At 42.2% G+C, this 18,485-nt stretch overlaps 1 protein-coding gene across 2 annotated transcripts in view; it reads left to right on the forward strand.

The window, feature by feature from the left end:
• The first annotated feature begins 13,004 nt into the window (after positions 1–13,004).
• The window catches only part of LOC125409512 (NACHT, LRR and PYD domains-containing protein 1a-like), a 75,864-nt gene continuing 70,383 nt past the window's right edge, over positions 13,005–18,485 (forward strand). Inside the window, exons 1-2 of one of the 2 annotated variants that reach the window (XM_087910356.1) lie at positions 13,005–13,455; positions 14,893–15,151. In XM_087910356.1, the coding sequence (XP_087766482.1) occupies positions 15,001–15,151 (151 nt within the window). In that variant the 5' untranslated portion in view covers positions 13,005–13,455; positions 14,893–15,000. The remainder of the gene's footprint in view (positions 13,456–14,892; positions 15,152–18,485) is intronic. The other variant, XM_087910355.1, reaches the window with a different exon arrangement.

Raw genomic sequence — 18,485 nt, forward strand, 5'->3', positions numbered from 1 at the left:
GGAAAAATTTCACTGCCCTCTGGTACTAGGTATTCAGGCACCATTATGATTTTGGCACCAGAGTCCTGCCCAGCACCATGACAGATTATGTCAGACAACAAGACCCAGAAGCAGGCCAAAGGGGGACTGCCCCGGGCTCTGAGGAGGAAAGATGGTCCTGTCCTGAGCCAAGATGGCTGAGTGGGAAGAGACCCATAGATGGCATGTGGCAAACAGGCACGATTATGGTATACAAATGTATGGTATGAAATGGGAGAGAGAAAAGACAGAAAGGTTCATGTCCTGTGGACAGAGGCAAATCTGAAGAGGAGAAAGTGGTGAGGAGCAGGCAAATGAGGGAGGCTTGATTGCCACCCATCACCATGGTGATGTCTGTGCCTGGGCTGCTGCTGGGGCTCAGGTCTGGGTTCATGACCCTGATGCATTCAAGGTCTGTATTGATGTCTATGACTCCTGATACCAGCAAAGGTCCAGAAGGTAGAGTTGGCCCCACACATTACTGAGTGTCACTCTGGAGAGAACTGATCCTGCCCCTCACCCACTGAAGCACTCGTGAGAGTGAACCCTACACCTCCCCTGGGTAGCACAATAGAGCTGTCCCTGATGGGGTAGGTGTGGGAGAGCTGACCCTAAAAGCAGGAAAGTAGGAGAACTGGCCCCACACCTTGCTCATCTCTGCAAAGGATGAGCTAGTCAGGTCAATGCAAGAAAGCTCTCCCTGGTGGGAAGGATAAGAAGCAAGAGCTGCCTGGTAGATTGACTAATCCTGCAACTACCCAGGTCCAGAACCAGGGTTATGGGTTGGTCAATAACATGTAATCCTTCTATGGTCTGTTGGAGCAAGTGAAGGGGCTGGTATTGCAGACCCAAGGCTGCAGAATATCCTTAACACAAGGCAACAACAGGCTGTTCAAGAGGAGTCCAGTGAGGGCCCAACATCAAGAGTTTTCCACAAACCAGAAGCCCAGAACCAGATCAATGACTCTTTGCAATGAACACTTGTAAGTAAAGATAAATGAAAAATGATTTACTGCATGACTCACTGTGTCACACTAATGCTTTCATGACAAGATTGATTATTTTCCTTTTTTTTCTAAATTATATGTTATTGGGGGGGGGAGGCTGCAAGGACAGAAAGCAGATACAAAGGGATGAGGAAATAAATGGAATTGAGATGCCTGATGTGAAAGACACAAAGAATAAATTTAAAAAAACTTGGTATATTAGAAGAATCATTAAAAATGAATTTAAAGAATACTTGCATTTCAAATGCAAGACCGCATCGAAAAGATCATTGGTGATTATCCAATATTCTTCATTTCAGAGATGCAGGGATGGTTCAATATATAAAAATGAACAAATATAATCTGCCATATAAACAACCTTAAAGATAGTAAAGGAAAACACATGATAAGCTCATCATTTCATCAGATACAGAAAACGCCTTTAACAAAATCCAACACCCCTCCATGATGAACGTTCTTGAGACAATGGATACAAAGAACATATGGAAACATAATAATGGCAGTTCACAGAAAGTCTATAGCCAACGTCAATTTAAATGAAGAGAAAGTCAAAGCAATTCCACTAAAACCAGGAGCAAGAGAATGTTATTTACTCTCTCCATACTTAGTCAAAATAGTATTTAAAGGCTTAGTTTGAGCAATAAACTAAGTCTTATTGCCTACAAGATTTATAAGCTGAAGGAGATTAAGGGGATATAAATTGGAAAGGAAATACTTAAAATATCTTTATTTGTAGATGATATGATAATATACATAATTGACCCTTAAAATTCCACTGGGAAACTCCTCCAGCTGATAAAAACACTTTTATGAAAGTTGCCGGGTACCAAGTTAACTCCTGACCATCACTAGCCCTCATATCTTCAAGGGAAAAATAGACTGAAAAACAAATTAAGAAAACAACATTTTAGCCTCAAATAAAATAAAATATCTTGAGGTAAATCTAACCAAACAAAGGAAAGACTTGTATGATGAAACTTTAAGTCTTTGAAGGAAGTAATTGAAGAAGATATCAGAAGATGGAAAGATCTCCCATGCTCATGGATCAGTAAAATGAACCTATGTAAAGCTGGCCACTCTACCACAATCTACAGATTCAATGCAATCCCCATCAAAATTCCAACATAATTCTTTACAGACCTTGAAAGGGTAAGTCTCAACTGTATATGAAAATATTAAAGTACTAATACAATAGTATTAAAATACTAATACAATAAACAATCCTGAAAAATAAAAGAACTGCTGAAGGTTGTCATTCCTGATTTCAAGTTAAACTACAGAGCTACAGCAATAAAATGCAACATGGTATTGTATAAAAGCCTTGTTGATCACTGAAACCAAAGTAAAGACCCAGACATAAATCTGCACACCTACAGACACCTAGTTTTTAAGAAAAAGCCAAAAATACATACTGGAAAAAGGACAGCATTTTGGAAAAAAATAGTGCTCGTCAAACTGGATAGCTGCAAAGAGAAGAATACTAATAGATTTATATCTATCACCCTGCAAAAACTCAGTCAAAAGAGATCAAAGATCTCAATATAAAACCAGATATATTTAACCTGATATAAAGTGGGGAATAACCTTGAACACATTGGCACAGGAGACCACTTTCTGAACAGAATACCAGTAGTGTAGACATTAAGATATGTGTGTGTGTAATATATATATATATATACACACATATATATATAAAACATACATACATATACATATATGTGTGTATGTATATATATGTATATAACATATATACATATATGTGTGTATAGATACATATACATACACACACACACACACACAGAGGGAGGGGGGGATCTTGTAATACAGAGCTATAAATGAGGTGTCTCCAAAAGTCCCTCCAGTAGGTTTTCAGGAAACCCTGCAGAAGCTGAGGTGGATGAGTGTAAGAGCCAGAGGGAATGAATGACATTATGAGAAGAGGCCCGCTGAATCAACTGAGCAAGGCTCACATGAACTCACAGAGACTAAAGCAGCAGGCACAGGGCCAGTGTAGGTCTGCACCAGCTCCTCTGCATATATTACATACCTTTAAGGTTCGTATGTTTATGAGGCTTCTGCGTGTGTGGACCAGTTGGTGCCTGCTTCTTATGTCTTCCCTCAGCCCTCTTTTCTTTCTGTTGTTTTGCCTTGTCCAGTGACAATGTAACATATATTTTTTTGCTTTATCTTATTATGGTTTTTGCTATGTTTGAAAGTTATCTCTTAAAAGGTTTTTCTTTTCTAATGAAAAACAGAAAGGGATTGGAGCTAGAGGTGAGGGCGGAGAAGAACAGAGAAAAGTAAGGGAGGGGAAATCATACTCAGGATACATTATAAGAGAAAGTAATCTATTTTTAATAAAAAGAAAAATATTCAAACACTTAAAAATCATTTCTCCATCTCAACCCTCTTTTCCCAATTTTTAACATAATTCTGTGCATGTATCTGTATTAAATAGTGTAAAATTCATTTATTTTTTACTAAAAATAAATCTTAAATATATCTTAACTAAGGGAGTCATTTTAGGGTTGGCTAGAGTCTTGGCTCTAGAGGGGTTCCCAGGTGTCCAAGGGAATTTTCCCAACTAGGTCCATGGGCAGCAGAGGGGAGGGTGCCTGAACTGGCCTTCCCCCATAGACACACTGATATGATCTTGCATACCACCATAGAACCTTCATCTGGCGAGGGATGAGATAGTGACAGAGACCCACATCGGAGCACTGGACTGAGTTCCCAAAGCCCAGATGAAGAGCAGAAAGAGGGAGAATATAAGAAAGAAAGGCAGGACCGCGAGGGGTGCGTCCACCCACGGAGACTGTGGAACTGATCTAGTGGGAGCTCATCAAGGCCAGCTGAACTGGGTGTGAATGAGCATGTGATCAAACCGGACTCTCTGAATGTGACTGACAATGAGGGAGGTCTGAGAAGTCAATGATAATGACACTGGATTTTGATTCTACTGCATGTACTGGCTTTTTGGGGGCCTAGTCTATTTGGATGCACACCTTCCTAGAATTGGGGGGGGGCTTGGACTTCCCACAAGGCAGGGCACCCTGACTTCTCTTAGGAATGGAGAGTGAGAGGGAGGGGCAGTGGGAGGAAAATGGGAGGATGGGAGGAGATGGAAATTTTAAATAAATAAATAAATTTTTTAAAAAAGAAGAAAAAAATTTATTTTAAACAACTCTTTGTTGTAATATAATTTTACCAAAAGATATGTAATGTTAGCAAAGAATGAAAGAAAATTTGCAAACTAATGAGATAGATGCACTGAAATTTTTGCATGAGGCATTAAATCCAGGTTGAATATTTGTTAATATGCTGTACTCATAAGGAAGCTGCAGTGTCTCTCAGAGTCGGTAGGTATTTTCATTTCTTTTGCTTTTCCCAGATGTACAGTGCACATTCCAAAAGTGAGTGGAAATTCTCTCCTAATCCCAAGACAAAATTTCACTTAATGTAGCATCTCTTTATGTAACTCAAGTCAGTAACTCAAAACAAAAACATGTAAACTCAAATGTTCTCCCATAACACAATGCAAACATGAAGCATAGTTAATAAAATATTAGAAACAGATATTGAAGTTCAGCTTGAAGACCAGAAAACCAAAGCAGCCAACCACTGGCTCTTACTTGACCTCAGTCTGAAAATAATGATCCTGTATCCAGGAAATCTCAGAATGAGACTGAACCTGAAGACGGTCTCCTCCCATTTTATAATCCTTCTAGTTCTCAGATTAAAGGTGTGTACCATTGGGATTAAAGGCATGCACCGCCCAGTTTCTATAGCAACTAGTGTGGCTACTGGGATTAAAGGTGTGTGTTAACACAGCCTGGTCTGTAAGGCTGACCAGTGGGGTTGTTTTCCTCTCTTATCTTCAGACAAGTTTTATTTATTAAAATATAAATGAAATACCACTACATACATTCATATTAACTTGTGACTTACATGCTAAAATTCAAAAATAGAAAAATATTTAAATCTTTACCGTCCATAATGAAGTTATGTTTCTATAAGAGCAGAAGGTCTTTCATGTACAGGGAAATGCTGTAATCACAGCTAACAATAACCTCAACTATGAGCCAAGGTGTTTCAGAAGCATCATAGGGGTTGTGTGATGTGTGAGTTCATGCAGTAGAAAGCACTCAGGATGGGTGCTCAGAACCAAAGGAGTGAGGAAGTCACATGATGCAACACGGTTCATACTGCAGAAACACCTTATATTCAGTGCACATTTGAACTAAGCTTGGCCATTTCATATGCACAAAACATTTTTCTTGTCAACTGCCACAGTTACATCATCCCATACAGAGCCATGATTCACAGCTTAAGAAACTGAGGTACAGCTGGGGCAGTGGATGTGCATGCCTTAAATCTGGTAGTTGGATCTCTGTGAGTTCAATGCCAACCTCATCTACAAAGCGACTACTGGGACAGCTAGAACTGCTACACAAAGAAAGCCTGTTCAAGAAAAGTAAGAAGGAAGGAAGGAAGGATTGAAAGTAGGAAGGAAAGAAGGAAGAAAGGAAGAAAGAAATGATTGAAGGAAGGAGGGATGGATGGATAGAATGAAGAGGGGACTGAAGGCACACATTTAAAATAGAGGGCAGACATAAGACTGTGATTAAGAGCCTTGCTGCTATTGCACAGGCTCAGAGTTCTACTCCCATAATCAGACTGATGCACATTCAAACGCACACACACACACACAGAAAAACACACAAACATTTTTTAATTTGTATAAAAGAATGACAAATTGGAATTCCTCTTCACTGCTCACCCATCTACAAAGTAGGACTCAAGGCTCATGAGGGAGTGTTTGTTGCAAGGGTAGGCCTAACAGTCTCTTTGCCCATGCTGTCTGGATACCCTCTAGATCAAGTTTCTGGGCTCCTACTTGCCAGACTCAAAACCAAAGCTGTTATCCTGGCCTCTCAGTGCCTCCCATCTTCTCCTTTGAACTCCGCAGGTGTCCTAGCTCAGCCTGTGTGTATCCCTGAAGCTCTCCCACTCTTTCTTTCTCAAGGCACAGTATTTTCCTTATTCTTGTGCCTACCCTTCACAGGGACACAGGCAGGCAGTTTCTACTCATAATCCTCTAGGGTTTTTATTAAACAAGAGATAATTCCATGTTTGACCTCCCTTGCTTATACACTGACTTCATTGGGAGTTTGGAAATAAAACTCTTCAGCTGAGTATTACAAGGGAAGTCAAGGCTCTTAAATGTGTACAACAGATATAAAACCTTGGGTTTCTTTGTAAACAAGAGAAAATGCTAAAATATCATGCTGTAGAATATTAGTGGAGGTTGTGTTACATTTATTTATGCTATGGAATATTTGTTTTAATGATTCAAAGATGTGCTGTATTCTTTTATGTTACATTTGTTTAACTCTGTGAAGCAGTGCTACTTTGCCTGTCTAAAACACCTGGTTTGTCTAATAAGGAGCTAAATGGCCAACAGCAAGGCAGGAGAAAGGATAGGCATGGCTGGCAGGCAGAAAGAATAACCAGGAGGAGAATTCTGGGAAGAAACGATCAAAGATCTAGGTGGAAAAAAAGAAGGAGAGGAGAATTCCAGGTGCCAGCCACCCAGCTACATAGCAAGTCATAGAGTAAGAAGTAAAGGAAGATATACAGAAATAGAAAAAGGTAAAACCCAGAGGCAGAAGGTAGACGGAATAACTTAGTAAAGAAAAGCTGGTTAGAAACAAGGCAAGATAAGGCAGGGCATTTAGAAGTAAGAATAAACCTTTTCCAAATGCTACAGAGAAACCCTGTCTTGAAAAGCAAAACAAAACAAAACAAAAAGTATAAGCCTCATGTGGTATATTTGGAAGCTAGCTGGTGGACCTCTTAAAGAACCATAAGAACTAAGAGTAAACATGACCAACATCAATATCGGTTTGTAAATATAAATTTCAGAGTGAGTTTCTTAAAAGTTTCATAAAAATGAAATATATTTAGGTTTACTAATTTCATTTCATGAATTATTGATATATAAAAAAGAAGTTCACATCCCTTTCTTCTGGCTGCTTGCTGCAACACAAGGTCACTGAGTGCTCTAGGTAACCCATGCCTTCTGCTGATGTGGTTAGGATGCTTTGAGGAACAAGCTGTGACAGGACAGACTCTGTGTCCAGCAGTAAATCCACACTGACACAGTCCCCATACCTGAGGTTCTCAACTTGGCTCCTCAAAGGGCATGTCACCTGGACAGTGGTCAAGTGTTTGGTTGCTTCAACCACATACTGGAACACTCACAGGGAAAATAGTTAGAGAATAGAATATCTCAGTACTAATTTTTCTTCCAAGAAATGTTATGATGCCTTTTCTGTGCTGGGGTCTCAAAACATGATCTGTGCAGCCCACACAGCCTTTGTCACTTTAGTACACGCACAGTATGGTGTCACCAAGAGACTCCTGATTCTGCAGTTAGTCTCAGATCCTTTAATAAGTCCCAAAGGGACAGTAAGTATTTAGAAATTGAGACTTTGAAATAGGCTTTTGTAGGGGCCAGCTATAATAATCTAAGTCTGGGCAGGTCACCCAAAGGAAGTTCTTTATTTCCAACCATCATCACCTGAGACTCTGGCCATCGATAAGTTTAAATAAGAGGTCCAAGTCTCAGTAGTTTACCCTGAAGTAATACAAGGTAGCAGGAAAACACCACAAGCTGAGATTACCCAACCCCCATCCAAGAGCAGACCATTCAAAGGTAATGCCTGACATTCCACCTGCCATAGATAGGATCACCTGCCAGTGCACCTCACCAGGACACCTCCAGACAAATGTCAGCCAATCAGGGGTCCTGAACCTCAGAAATCCCTCATCCCCACTTTTACCTCTATAAAATCCCAATTCTAATTGAGCTCAAGGGTCTCCGGATATTCCAATACATTGGACATGAGGAGAGACCGAGTTTGCAAACTTGATTAACATAAAGGCTCTTTGCATATGGGACTCGGTCTCCTTTGTTGGCTTTTGTGGGGACCCTGCAGATTTGGGCATAACACTTTCATCCAACATGAGTCAGTGGTTTGGGAGAGATATGTTTTATCAGCGAAAAATGATATTTACTCACAAGTTTACTCCTTTTGTGTTAATGATAATTAAACACAATTATAACAGTAAACCTTTTAAAAATTAAACTTTAAGATGATTAAAGATTCATTGTTTGTAAATGTCCTAAAGTCAGTCTCTTTCATAAGGGAACCTTATTTGATATTAGGCTGTAAATTGCAAACTATCTACTTTAGTGGCTCTCTGTGATAAATAGGCTTTTTTTTTAACTGTAAAAATGCATTAGTGACAATTTTTTTGTGTGTGTCAAGTTTCCAGCTGTGGCTTCCCTGACAATAAAATGTCTTTGGCTATTTGACCTGACACCAATAGTCACAAAAGAGAACAAAAGGAACCTGCTTCCTCCTTGTGGGGTGGACTGCTGGCTGCATTCTCCTGCCTGTCCTTTCTTACATTGTAAATTTTTATTTAACATTTTGTGTCTTCCAGGAGAAACACAGCAAAATTAAAAGCCACAATCTTTGGCTTTTGACTCCTCAACTAAGGTTTTTTTTTTTTCCAACATAATATTCGTATCGATTATTTGAAAATTTCCATAATGCAACCCAAGCACACCGACTTCCTGGTCCCTCCATGATCATCCCCATCCTTGTAACCTATTCCAACAAAAAAGGAGGGGGGAGAAAAGAAAGAAGAAAAAAATAAGGAAAGGAAAAAATTTGAGTCCATTTTCTGTTGCCAATGTACTCACTGGAGGATGGTCAAACTCCCAGTGGTCATCCCCTTAAAGGACACTGGGACCTTTTCCACCTGCCCCCCACCAGATGTCATCAGTTTTGGAGAGCTACACGTTTTTATTCTTTTTTACTTTGCTGTTACTTTTTGGGGGTCACAGAGTGGTGGTAGGGGTTGGCACAGAAACCTCTGTGTCCCTGTTTCAAAACTGTGAATGTGCAGTAATCAGTATCACTGTAAAATTAGCTTCCTTGCCCTTTACAGTCAGTGGGATCATGATTCATGGACTTCTACTTGGTTTCTGGCAATAGCACTGACTACGAACATCCACCTGGTCTATGGACTCAGCACTTTCCAGGAACTTCCTTCTGATCTCCTGTGGGAGTGCAGACAACAGGATGGCCCTCTGCTGAAGCACAGATCACAGATGCCACCACAGTCTTTATCAGCAGCACAGGCCTAAGTTGTCAACAAGGCCTCTGGGGTAACATGGGTCATGAACACCACTATGGACCGCAGTGACAGCCAGGCCCATGAACATCAACATGGCCTCTGGTACCGGCACAGACCACAGATATCCACATGTACCCATGAGACTCAAAGGCCACCCACGTCAAAATGGCCCTCCAGAGCAGCACAGTCCACAGAAATCAATATCTCTAACATGTCTAGGCAATGGCACTAACCATTGATATCCCTGACGGTCTTAGGTGGTGACATGGCCTACATTCATCAGGACAGCCCCAGTCACATCACGGCCATGACCCAGACATAGCCCTCAGTAACAGCATGAACCACAGATATCGACATGGCCTCAGGTGAACGCACAGGACACCAACATCAACATGGCCCTCAGAGGGCTCAGGGACCATGGATGTCAACAGACAGTGCTTCAGACAGTGGCATAGACAATGCACATCCACATGGCCCTGAGCAGTAACACAGGCCTCAGACATCAACACAACCCCTGGTTGCTGTAGGATCAGTGACCCAAACATGGCCTGCATCCACAGCATGAACCACAGACATCAAAATGGCTTCAGGTGGCAGTACAGCTGGGGAGTTGAGAATGCACAAACTCCAGGCTTCTGAACACCATCCTGCCGACCCTATTGGGCATCTACAGGTTCCCCGTCAATCACAGGCATCTCTCATACTTGTCGCAGCTGTGGTGTCCCTGCTTCTGTCTCCCACGAACACCCACCACATTGTTCCTTCATCTTTCCCACTTCTGCATCATATACCAATTTATCATAGTGTCATTGGAAACTAGTGTCACAAAGAAAACTTTTTGCTCAAGCAGCTATACATGCAACTATTCATTGCAATAAGTTGTTAGTCTGGTTCTACGTTTCTGGCTTCTTACACATCGTAGAGACTGACTCATCACTGAGATTCCTCCTGGATATCCTGCTGTTGACAAGAGTCATGGTCTTCCTGTGGCCCTTTGTCTGTAGTACTAGTTCCTTTCTGTGATCCAGAAGCTCTTAGATGAAGTAGATGTTGGAGTGGAACAACTCAAAGCACTGAATCTGGGACCAGATTGTTGTCAAGTTGGTCATTCTTGGCCACTTGTTTGGCCACCTGTCTTGGCAGGGCCTGTCTTCTACCCTCCTTTTTTCTTTTCTTTATTTTTTAACCACACTTTTTTTAGCTTGTCTTAGAAACTAGGCAGTAGTGTCACATCCCAGAACTAAAGAGGACTATAAAACTAAAGGAGACAGCTCTCAGGCTCAGTGTCATTCCAAGGTTTCCTATAGGCAGGATCATCATTTGTGAACTGAGATCGAGATAAGAGCCAGTGGCTGGCTTCTTTGCTTTTCTGGTCTTCCGGTTGAAACCCAACATCTATCTCTGAGTTTTTATTAATCTTGCTTCAGAAAACCAAAAGAGGAAGATGAAGGAGAGAGCAAAATGAAAGTGTATGGCCAAAAAGGCAGGGCTGTTCAGGAATGAGGAGCTGGGGAAGGGAAGCCCAATCCTGGAGAAGTTTAGTCTAGGGTAAGGGTGAGATGACCTGAGAAGAGTCAAGGGTACTGGATGAGCCTGGGTCCAGCATGTGCCTAGGTATGCCAATAGACACCACAGATAGCCTTCTGTCCCTAGGAGGTTGATGAGGAATGGCCCGTATGAGAGGAAAATGTTCATTAGAAATTGGGGACTGGAGTTTCCTTTGGACCTGACATATCTTCAAAGTACTTCCCTTCATGGAATCTAAATATTAACAGTTTGGTAGAAACCATGGTCTAAGGAAATCCATTGTTCCTTCAGGCTCTACTTCTCCAGAAACCAGCAATGTTACATAATTTCCATTTAGTAATTGCTCTTTAAGAGACAAGCCATGCCCACTCCCTTCTTCCTTGCAGCCTCTGCCCCACTCTCCTTCCTTCCTGTCCCCTCTCTGGGAGAGACATCTTCTGCCTGCCTTCCTCCCCACTTCTCTGTTTCCCCCTTTTTTGTCTTGCTTCCCTTTTTCTTTTCTCTCTCTTTTTTTTCTCTCTCTCTTGTTCTCTCTCTCTCTCATCCCTGCTCTCACCTTTTTCCTTCCCCTCCATAACCCAACTAATAAATATCCAATTCTTTTCTGTATGATGTGCCTTTCACTGTGCCTCCCTGCTCACACCACTCACCAGGCTCACCGGGGACCAGCCCGTCACCACATAGCTGGGTTTTGTACCTTAGTTTGTACACCTGCTGCCACTGGGATCCCGCAGCCAGCTGCTGGAGACCCGCAGCAAATCCATAACAGTAATATCAGGTCTAATTTTGTACCCTTCTTCTTCTGGTGTAATTTAAACTGTGACACCTTAAAACACAATGTTGTCAAAATCATCAAATCCTAGAAGTTCAGCAACGATTTCTTTATCACTCTTCGTCACAGTGGGAGCTCTTAATCCTATACTCTTGTCCATAGCTCTAGTGGCAGGATCTGCCATAGGTTCATGGTCGCATTACAAGCCATGGCTATGCAGGAAGTATGTTTTACTTTAACAAGTGCACAGTGGTTCCTTCCAGTTACGGCACCCATGCTTGGTCTGGACACAGTTGATAAATGACACAGATCTCTGAATCCTCATCGCCTCCATCTTGCAGCAAGACTGACTGAGGCTCCCAACTGCATGACTGCAGTGAATCAAGTGAACGTTTCCAATATGGACAGTGCTTGCCAGACAGCAGAGCCCCTGACAAAGGCATGGGCAGACTAAACGTGAACATATAGTTAGCCTGGGGTCTCCTCTGCTGCTTTCACACTAAGTTGCACTAGGAACCAAAGTTTTCATCACTTAAAGGGTAGATAGAGTCCAAGTTTAAAAGGAGCTGGGTAAGAGAGGATGTGGAATCTTCAGGGGTGGGGTATGGGTCATCCATGCAAATGCCTGTGGTCTCCCATTGCTCGATGAGTAATCCCTAATAAATTCATTTCTATTCATTGAGATGAACTTAATGAGTCAGTCTTTGGGCAGTGGAAAGGTCAGAAGTTAGGATAAATGTTAATTTTACATCTCCCCAGAAAAGTCACACCACAGTTGGTCAACAAATATTTCAGTATATGCAAATGAGACTATATACTAGATGTATATTCAAACTAAGTGTGAAAATAAATACAATAAACTGCTATTTCAAACATATTTTCAGATTATTTAAACTCAAGGAATTTATTTGATTTGCTGTTTATTTTCTTTTCTTAAGTTATAAACAGTTCAGGAGAAATTAAAAATGTAGCAAGGGCAAAGTTGTCAAACTCCTGAAATCACACCTTATTAAAACAGACAAAGATTTATAAATCCAGCTGTGCTGTTTTAAGGTAATCATGTGTTCTGGCAGGGTTTTAATCCTAAAATAACACCACCTGAAATTATTTTAATGTATGTTTTAAATAACTTGCCACATATGTCCTAGTTTAAAACAATCTATTGAATAACAATGTTTTGGATGAAAAAAGTTTCAGATGATAAAAATAAGGGGATTTTTGTTGTTGTTGTTTTAAAGTGCAATGACGAGCAAAAAACCCTCATTGGTGACTAAAGTATTTATTCACTGACAAAGAGAAAGCCTTGCTGAAAAGTGGTGCTGATAAACTGGATGTCTGCAGGTAAAGAACCTTTCTCTGTTCACACCCTGTAGCGCACTCAGCTCCAAATGTACCAAAGACATCAACACAAGACTTCAGGAGTCAAAAAAAAAAAAAACCCACTGGGTTTGTGCCTAAGAATCACTTCCTGAAATGAAGAGCCTGTGGGCTGGACAGGCTACAGGGAGGAGAGAGAGTCCAGAGATCCAGAGGACAGATATGCAAGATCCAGGAGATGCTGCTGAACTGGAACCTGTTGGCAAACCTGGGATACCCTGCTTTACTGGCTGAAAGAAGGGAGGCTCAGACCTGAGTCCTGCACTCAGCAGGCAGGGCCTCTGCAGGCCTGACTGAAGCTCTCAAGCCTGACTCCTCCTCCAGCCAAGGCTTCTGCAGAGAATTCATAAGAGGAACCCATCTGAACATTGCCCAACCTCCACTCACAGGGTCCAGAGGAAGACCATCTGCCATCTGCACAGACTCTGATGCCTGCCTGGCTTCCTGGAGGAGCTGGGTCTCTTTCACTTTCAAAAACACTTTTACTAACTGAGAAGCCTTGGCCAGGGAAGCACGCATCAGAGAGCCCCCTAAAAGAGCAGGGTGAGTAGTGGGACCAACAGAGTCCACCGAACTGTTTGAGTTATGGGAAGATAAGTGTGTCAAGGCATACTGTGGCAGACATGGGGGATCTTTTCCTGAGAGCCAGGGCCCAGGCTCCACCCCTGCTTGGAGAATCTGCAGGCCAGCTCTAGTGGGTGGAAGGTCACTGGATTTCCCTGTATGCTTCATGTGTCTGCTCCTGTCATAGCCTATCCTGCACCCTTCTCTCTCCTGTCTGTCGTGAACCTGCAGGATTAAGGGTCCTGAGTGGGGAGGTGTTAGAGGGAAGCCTGAGGATGAGAAATAAAGAAGAAAGAAACAGTCCATGGGACCAGCAGGGCTTGACTAAGATGATAACTTATCCCATGCAATTTGTTTAAAAGTACAATCTCATATAAACTATTTCCAGGGGAAAGTGGCTAATGTCAAAAGAGAGCTATATCCATCACTTTCTATGGCTAGTCTGGGCCAAGTCTTCACTGCTGTGGTTCTTCAAAGTTAGAGACCTAGATTTCCTGTCTGCTGCTGGTGGTGGGAGCTGTGCCCTCCTCCGGGAACAGTACGGATTCTGCACCAACAAACACAAGCTGGTCGAGAGGGCCCAAGACTTAATTAAGGACCAGACAAAGATTCAGTGACTGTCATCTTCCTAAGGGTGGGCTTTTGTTCCCTCCTACTCTGGCTCCACCCCTTGATCTCTCCATTCCTCCTCCTCCATTTTCCCTGTCCTTTAAAAGTTTCACACAAGTTCCTCCTGGATCAAGTCACTGCCATCACTAGGTCCACGTTAGGACAATGGGTACTTTGACTAGGATCTTACTGGGTCTCCTTTCTTGAGTCTCATCTTACTCACTGTAGCCCCAACTATTAATGGTTTTTAAAGGTTCCTCTGGGAATGAATGACAGCAATCACAAGAACCCACTGCAGCAGATTAAGTTAAAACTGCTTTCCTGGTTCATGAAGTCCTCCAAATCTATATCCCTTTAAGCCCTAGGAATAGAGCCTAGCTCCACCTCTGCCTTCTCCTCCTGCCAGAAGCAGGCAATGAGAAAATATACCCCCTTCTTTTAATGGGTCCACAGTGTTAGATAAATGACCTTAATGACCCAAGAGAAGAAACCTTAGAAAAGTTGGGAAACGCCTTCTCGATAAAAACTTCCCTGACTGGAAAGCCAATGTAGTACCAAACACATCTCCCAACACCATTAAAGAAACCATAAATAACACCCCCACTGATTAACCTTCTTTCCAGAGCCCCCTCTTCTGCCCTATAATGTCCAAACGCCTGCACCTGGGCACACAGTCTCCATCCCCAGGAGAGACTGGAGTCATTCAGTGGTTCTGATCAGAGGACCATCTCCCTGTTAATGGTTGCTCTGCTCTTTCTTTTATTTTCCGATCTTCTCCATGGGTTCTGATCAAACGCCCTTTCCCAGAGCTGAAAAGGTCATCAGAGACCAGGATTCACAGGCCTGTTTTGAGCAACAACAAAAAGGAAAAGCAAAGCTCTGCCAACAAGAGCTGCACAGCCAAGCATCATCACCATGGAAGAAGTTCAGTCCAAGAAAGCGAGTGGCACAGAGGAGGCTCAGCAAACGGACCAAGAGGTCACGGATTCCACCCAGAAGTTGGGGGAGCAGTGGGATCTGGTGCCTCAGCAGACCAAAGCCCCAGCAGAGAAGGACTTGAAAAAAAGTAAGTACAATAAGGACCCCAACCCACTGCTACTGTGACCCCTTCATCACCACTGAGCCCTCCTGCCAGGGTTTCCATGGGCAGACTAACCACCTGTCAGAAGGATTCACAGGCCCAGGACAACCTGGAACCAAAAGGCATGCAGAAAGAACTAAGTGAACCTTAAAGCCCCACACCCTCAGCTACAGGAGTGCATTCTCAGGCCCCTGAGAAGGAGCACTCTGTAACTTCATGAATGGGGAGAGGCTGACATTCAGGATGACTCTGAAAGGGAGGAGCACAGGGTTCAAGTCAGTCCCCAAAAGGAAAGCTTGGTGACACTTAAGTTCCAAGCTCAAACTGAAGCTTGGCAGAGGCAGACTCCAGTCATGACTCTAGCACCCCGGGCCAAGTCACTTTACAGCCCTCAGCCTCCATGTCTCCATTTAGGAAACAGGAGGGAGGTAAAAACCTGTTTCCTTGGGCTGTGGGAGTAAAGTGATAATCCATGTTACTAATTAGACAGTACAGTATTCAGTTAATGTTCAGGTATTATAAGTACAAGTCAATACAATTGCAGCTGCTGTAATTATAGTCTGCAACCACGTGGGACAGAACCTCAAAGTCCCACACTGAGAAGCTGAGGCTCTCAGAGAAGACTAAAGACTCACACAGAGGACTACTATAGAACCAGGACAGATGTGTGAACTTCATGGTCCCAGAGAAGGATCTTTCTTCATCAGGAACTCAGATAGCATCTTGTGACAGTGAAGAAGGCTATAGCGGTGGGAAGTAAGGTCCCCAGGTTTGTTCCCCAGGCTGTTATCTCTGTCTTTCTGACAGACACACAGCTGTCTCCTTTCCAGTGCCCATACTTCCTTATTTCAGGCTCTAGGGCAGATCTCAACATGGAGTCCCTTAGCCAGGCATCTCATGAGAACCACTGTGTTAGGCCACCAGGCTCTGTAACACTCACAGTGTGGAAAGGAAAAAAAAATCTTGTTAGATGGGAACATGATCATTCTGTGTGCAGAAATGAAGACAAACTAAACTTGGATCTTTCAAAGGACCTTAAAGATCACATAGGTAGTGATTCCTCACAAGTGACCATACACCTGTATGGGGACATGAACAAGTGACTTAAATACAGAGAAGCCATGGTGGAGGGCTAAGGGTCACAGACTCGAGAGGCTCCACTGTAATATACAATGCCGAAGTTGCATTTGACACACGAAAAATCTGGAAACTATGAGGGTCAGCAGCTAGAATTCAGCTGAAAATATGAGTGTGCACGGAAGATCCAAGGGAGTCATGGAGGTTCTAATGACCCAAGAAGGTTTCTGCTCCTTGAGATGGAACCTGAGAAGAGGGCAGGCTCCTGTCTCAGCTTTGGTCATTTTCATCTACTGACCTCATTCTCTTTACCCAGGCTACACTTGTAGGCAGATTTTCCTTTGACCACCAGCTCACCAAAAACAACACGGAGACTTGTTATTAATTATAAACCTCAATGTATAGCTTGGGCTTACACTATTAGACCTTATAACTTAAATTAATCAATTTATATTCATCTTTGTTTCGCCTCATACCTTTTTACCTCTCTTCCACCTTGAACCTCCTGCTTGGTTCCCTTGTCCTCTGGCATGCATCTTTCGTGCACCTAGATTCATCTGCTCTTCTTCCTTTCTGCCTGAAATTCCCACCTAACCTCTTCCAGCCTAACTATTGGCCAATCAGCTTTATTTATTTTATTTTTATTGATTGAACAAATTTTATTAAACCAATTAGAAAATGACTTGGCAACAAAACATATCTTCACTGTGTACAAAAAGATTGGCCACAACACACACCCTTGCTGCTTCCTTTTCTCAAGCATGAATGTAGCCACCTTTCTCCAGTGCAAAAGGTCTAGAGAAAAAGTTTAACTTGTCCTAGCTCACAGTACACAGAGACAGACACAGGGCTGCAATCCAAAACTCTCACTACCTGGGAAATTGGAGACACCTCTTTCAACCTACTGCTACAGTGTGAACGTCCTGCCTAACCCTCGTCCTTTGATGGTCACAGATTTTATTTACTGTGTGATAGGAATAAAGTCATTATATCTAAGGACATTTTGAAAGAGATTAGACATGCCTCAGAGAACTTCCCTTTTGTTCCATTTCAAATAATTTCCCTCCATCCTGACCTTCCTAATTGCATTTAATTGTGAATCAAAACTGTGTTTTAGAGACTCTCATTTTCCTCCCAAGGATGCCACTTACTAAGTAACAATGAGTAAGTATGTAGAAGAAATGGCAGGAGTCTTCCAGCAGCCCGCCTCCCGGCTAGCTTTAACCGAAATAATTACACGAAAATTGTATTCATTTAAATACTGTTTGGCCCATTAGTTTTAGCCTCTTATTGGCTAACTCTCACATCTTGATTAACCCATTTCTAATAATCTGTGTAGCCCCATGAGGTGGTGGCTTACTGGGAAGGATCTTAACCTGTGTCCATCTTGGAGAGGAGAGCTATAGCGTCTGCCTCACTGCCTTCTTCCTCCCAGCATTCTGTTCTGTCTTCCCTGCCTACCTATATTCTGACCTATCAGGTCAAGAAGTTTTCTTTATTAATTAACCAATGAGAGTAACACATAGACCAATGACCCTCCTCCATCATAAGTACTTGAAATGTGTGCTTCAGCCCCCTTGAACTTTGTTGAGAATCTGTGATATAGGTTGTTTCGTTATTCTTTAGCTCTTTGGCAGGACTGATACCCAGTTCCCATAAATCTGCCATCTTTTTCTGACTTATGAATGGCTGACCTTAGCATTTTTGTTTCTAGGCAGCTTTTCTTAAATTATCCAGTCTATCTATTGCCTTTGGGAGTTTACCATTCTTTACTAATTACTTTGTAGGCTGCTGTGTAGCTGAGTGTCTCTCTGCAATGAGTCTTCCTCAAGTTCATGTCTCTTCTTTCCTCGTTTATCCTCACTATTCCCAGCTTTCAAGTTATTCTATTCAAATAATTCCTTTCCATCACTAACTTCCATGCTCAAGTTTCATTGTGTATCAAAACTGTGTTTTAAACATTCTGACCTTACTCCCTAGAATGCCACATAGTAACTGTCAGACATTATTTGAAATATATACCTGGGCCCCCCAAAATTTTCTCAGAATCACTGTTTCTAATACAGTATGCTCAACTTTTAAGTTTTACATCAAACAATAAGGAATAATAAGGCATCAAAAATGATGTTACTATTTATGAACACATTGCTATAATCTTAGAACTTGTGAAATTAATGGAAGAAGAATCTGAGCTTGAGGCAAGCCTGAACTACACGATAAGATGTTACCTATCCTGGCAGGA

Source organism: Myodes glareolus, chromosome 9 (assembly GCF_982192425.1).
Source record: "Myodes glareolus chromosome 9, mMyoGla1.1, whole genome shotgun sequence".
NCBI classification, from domain to species: Eukaryota; Metazoa; Chordata; class Mammalia; order Rodentia; family Cricetidae; genus Myodes; species Myodes glareolus.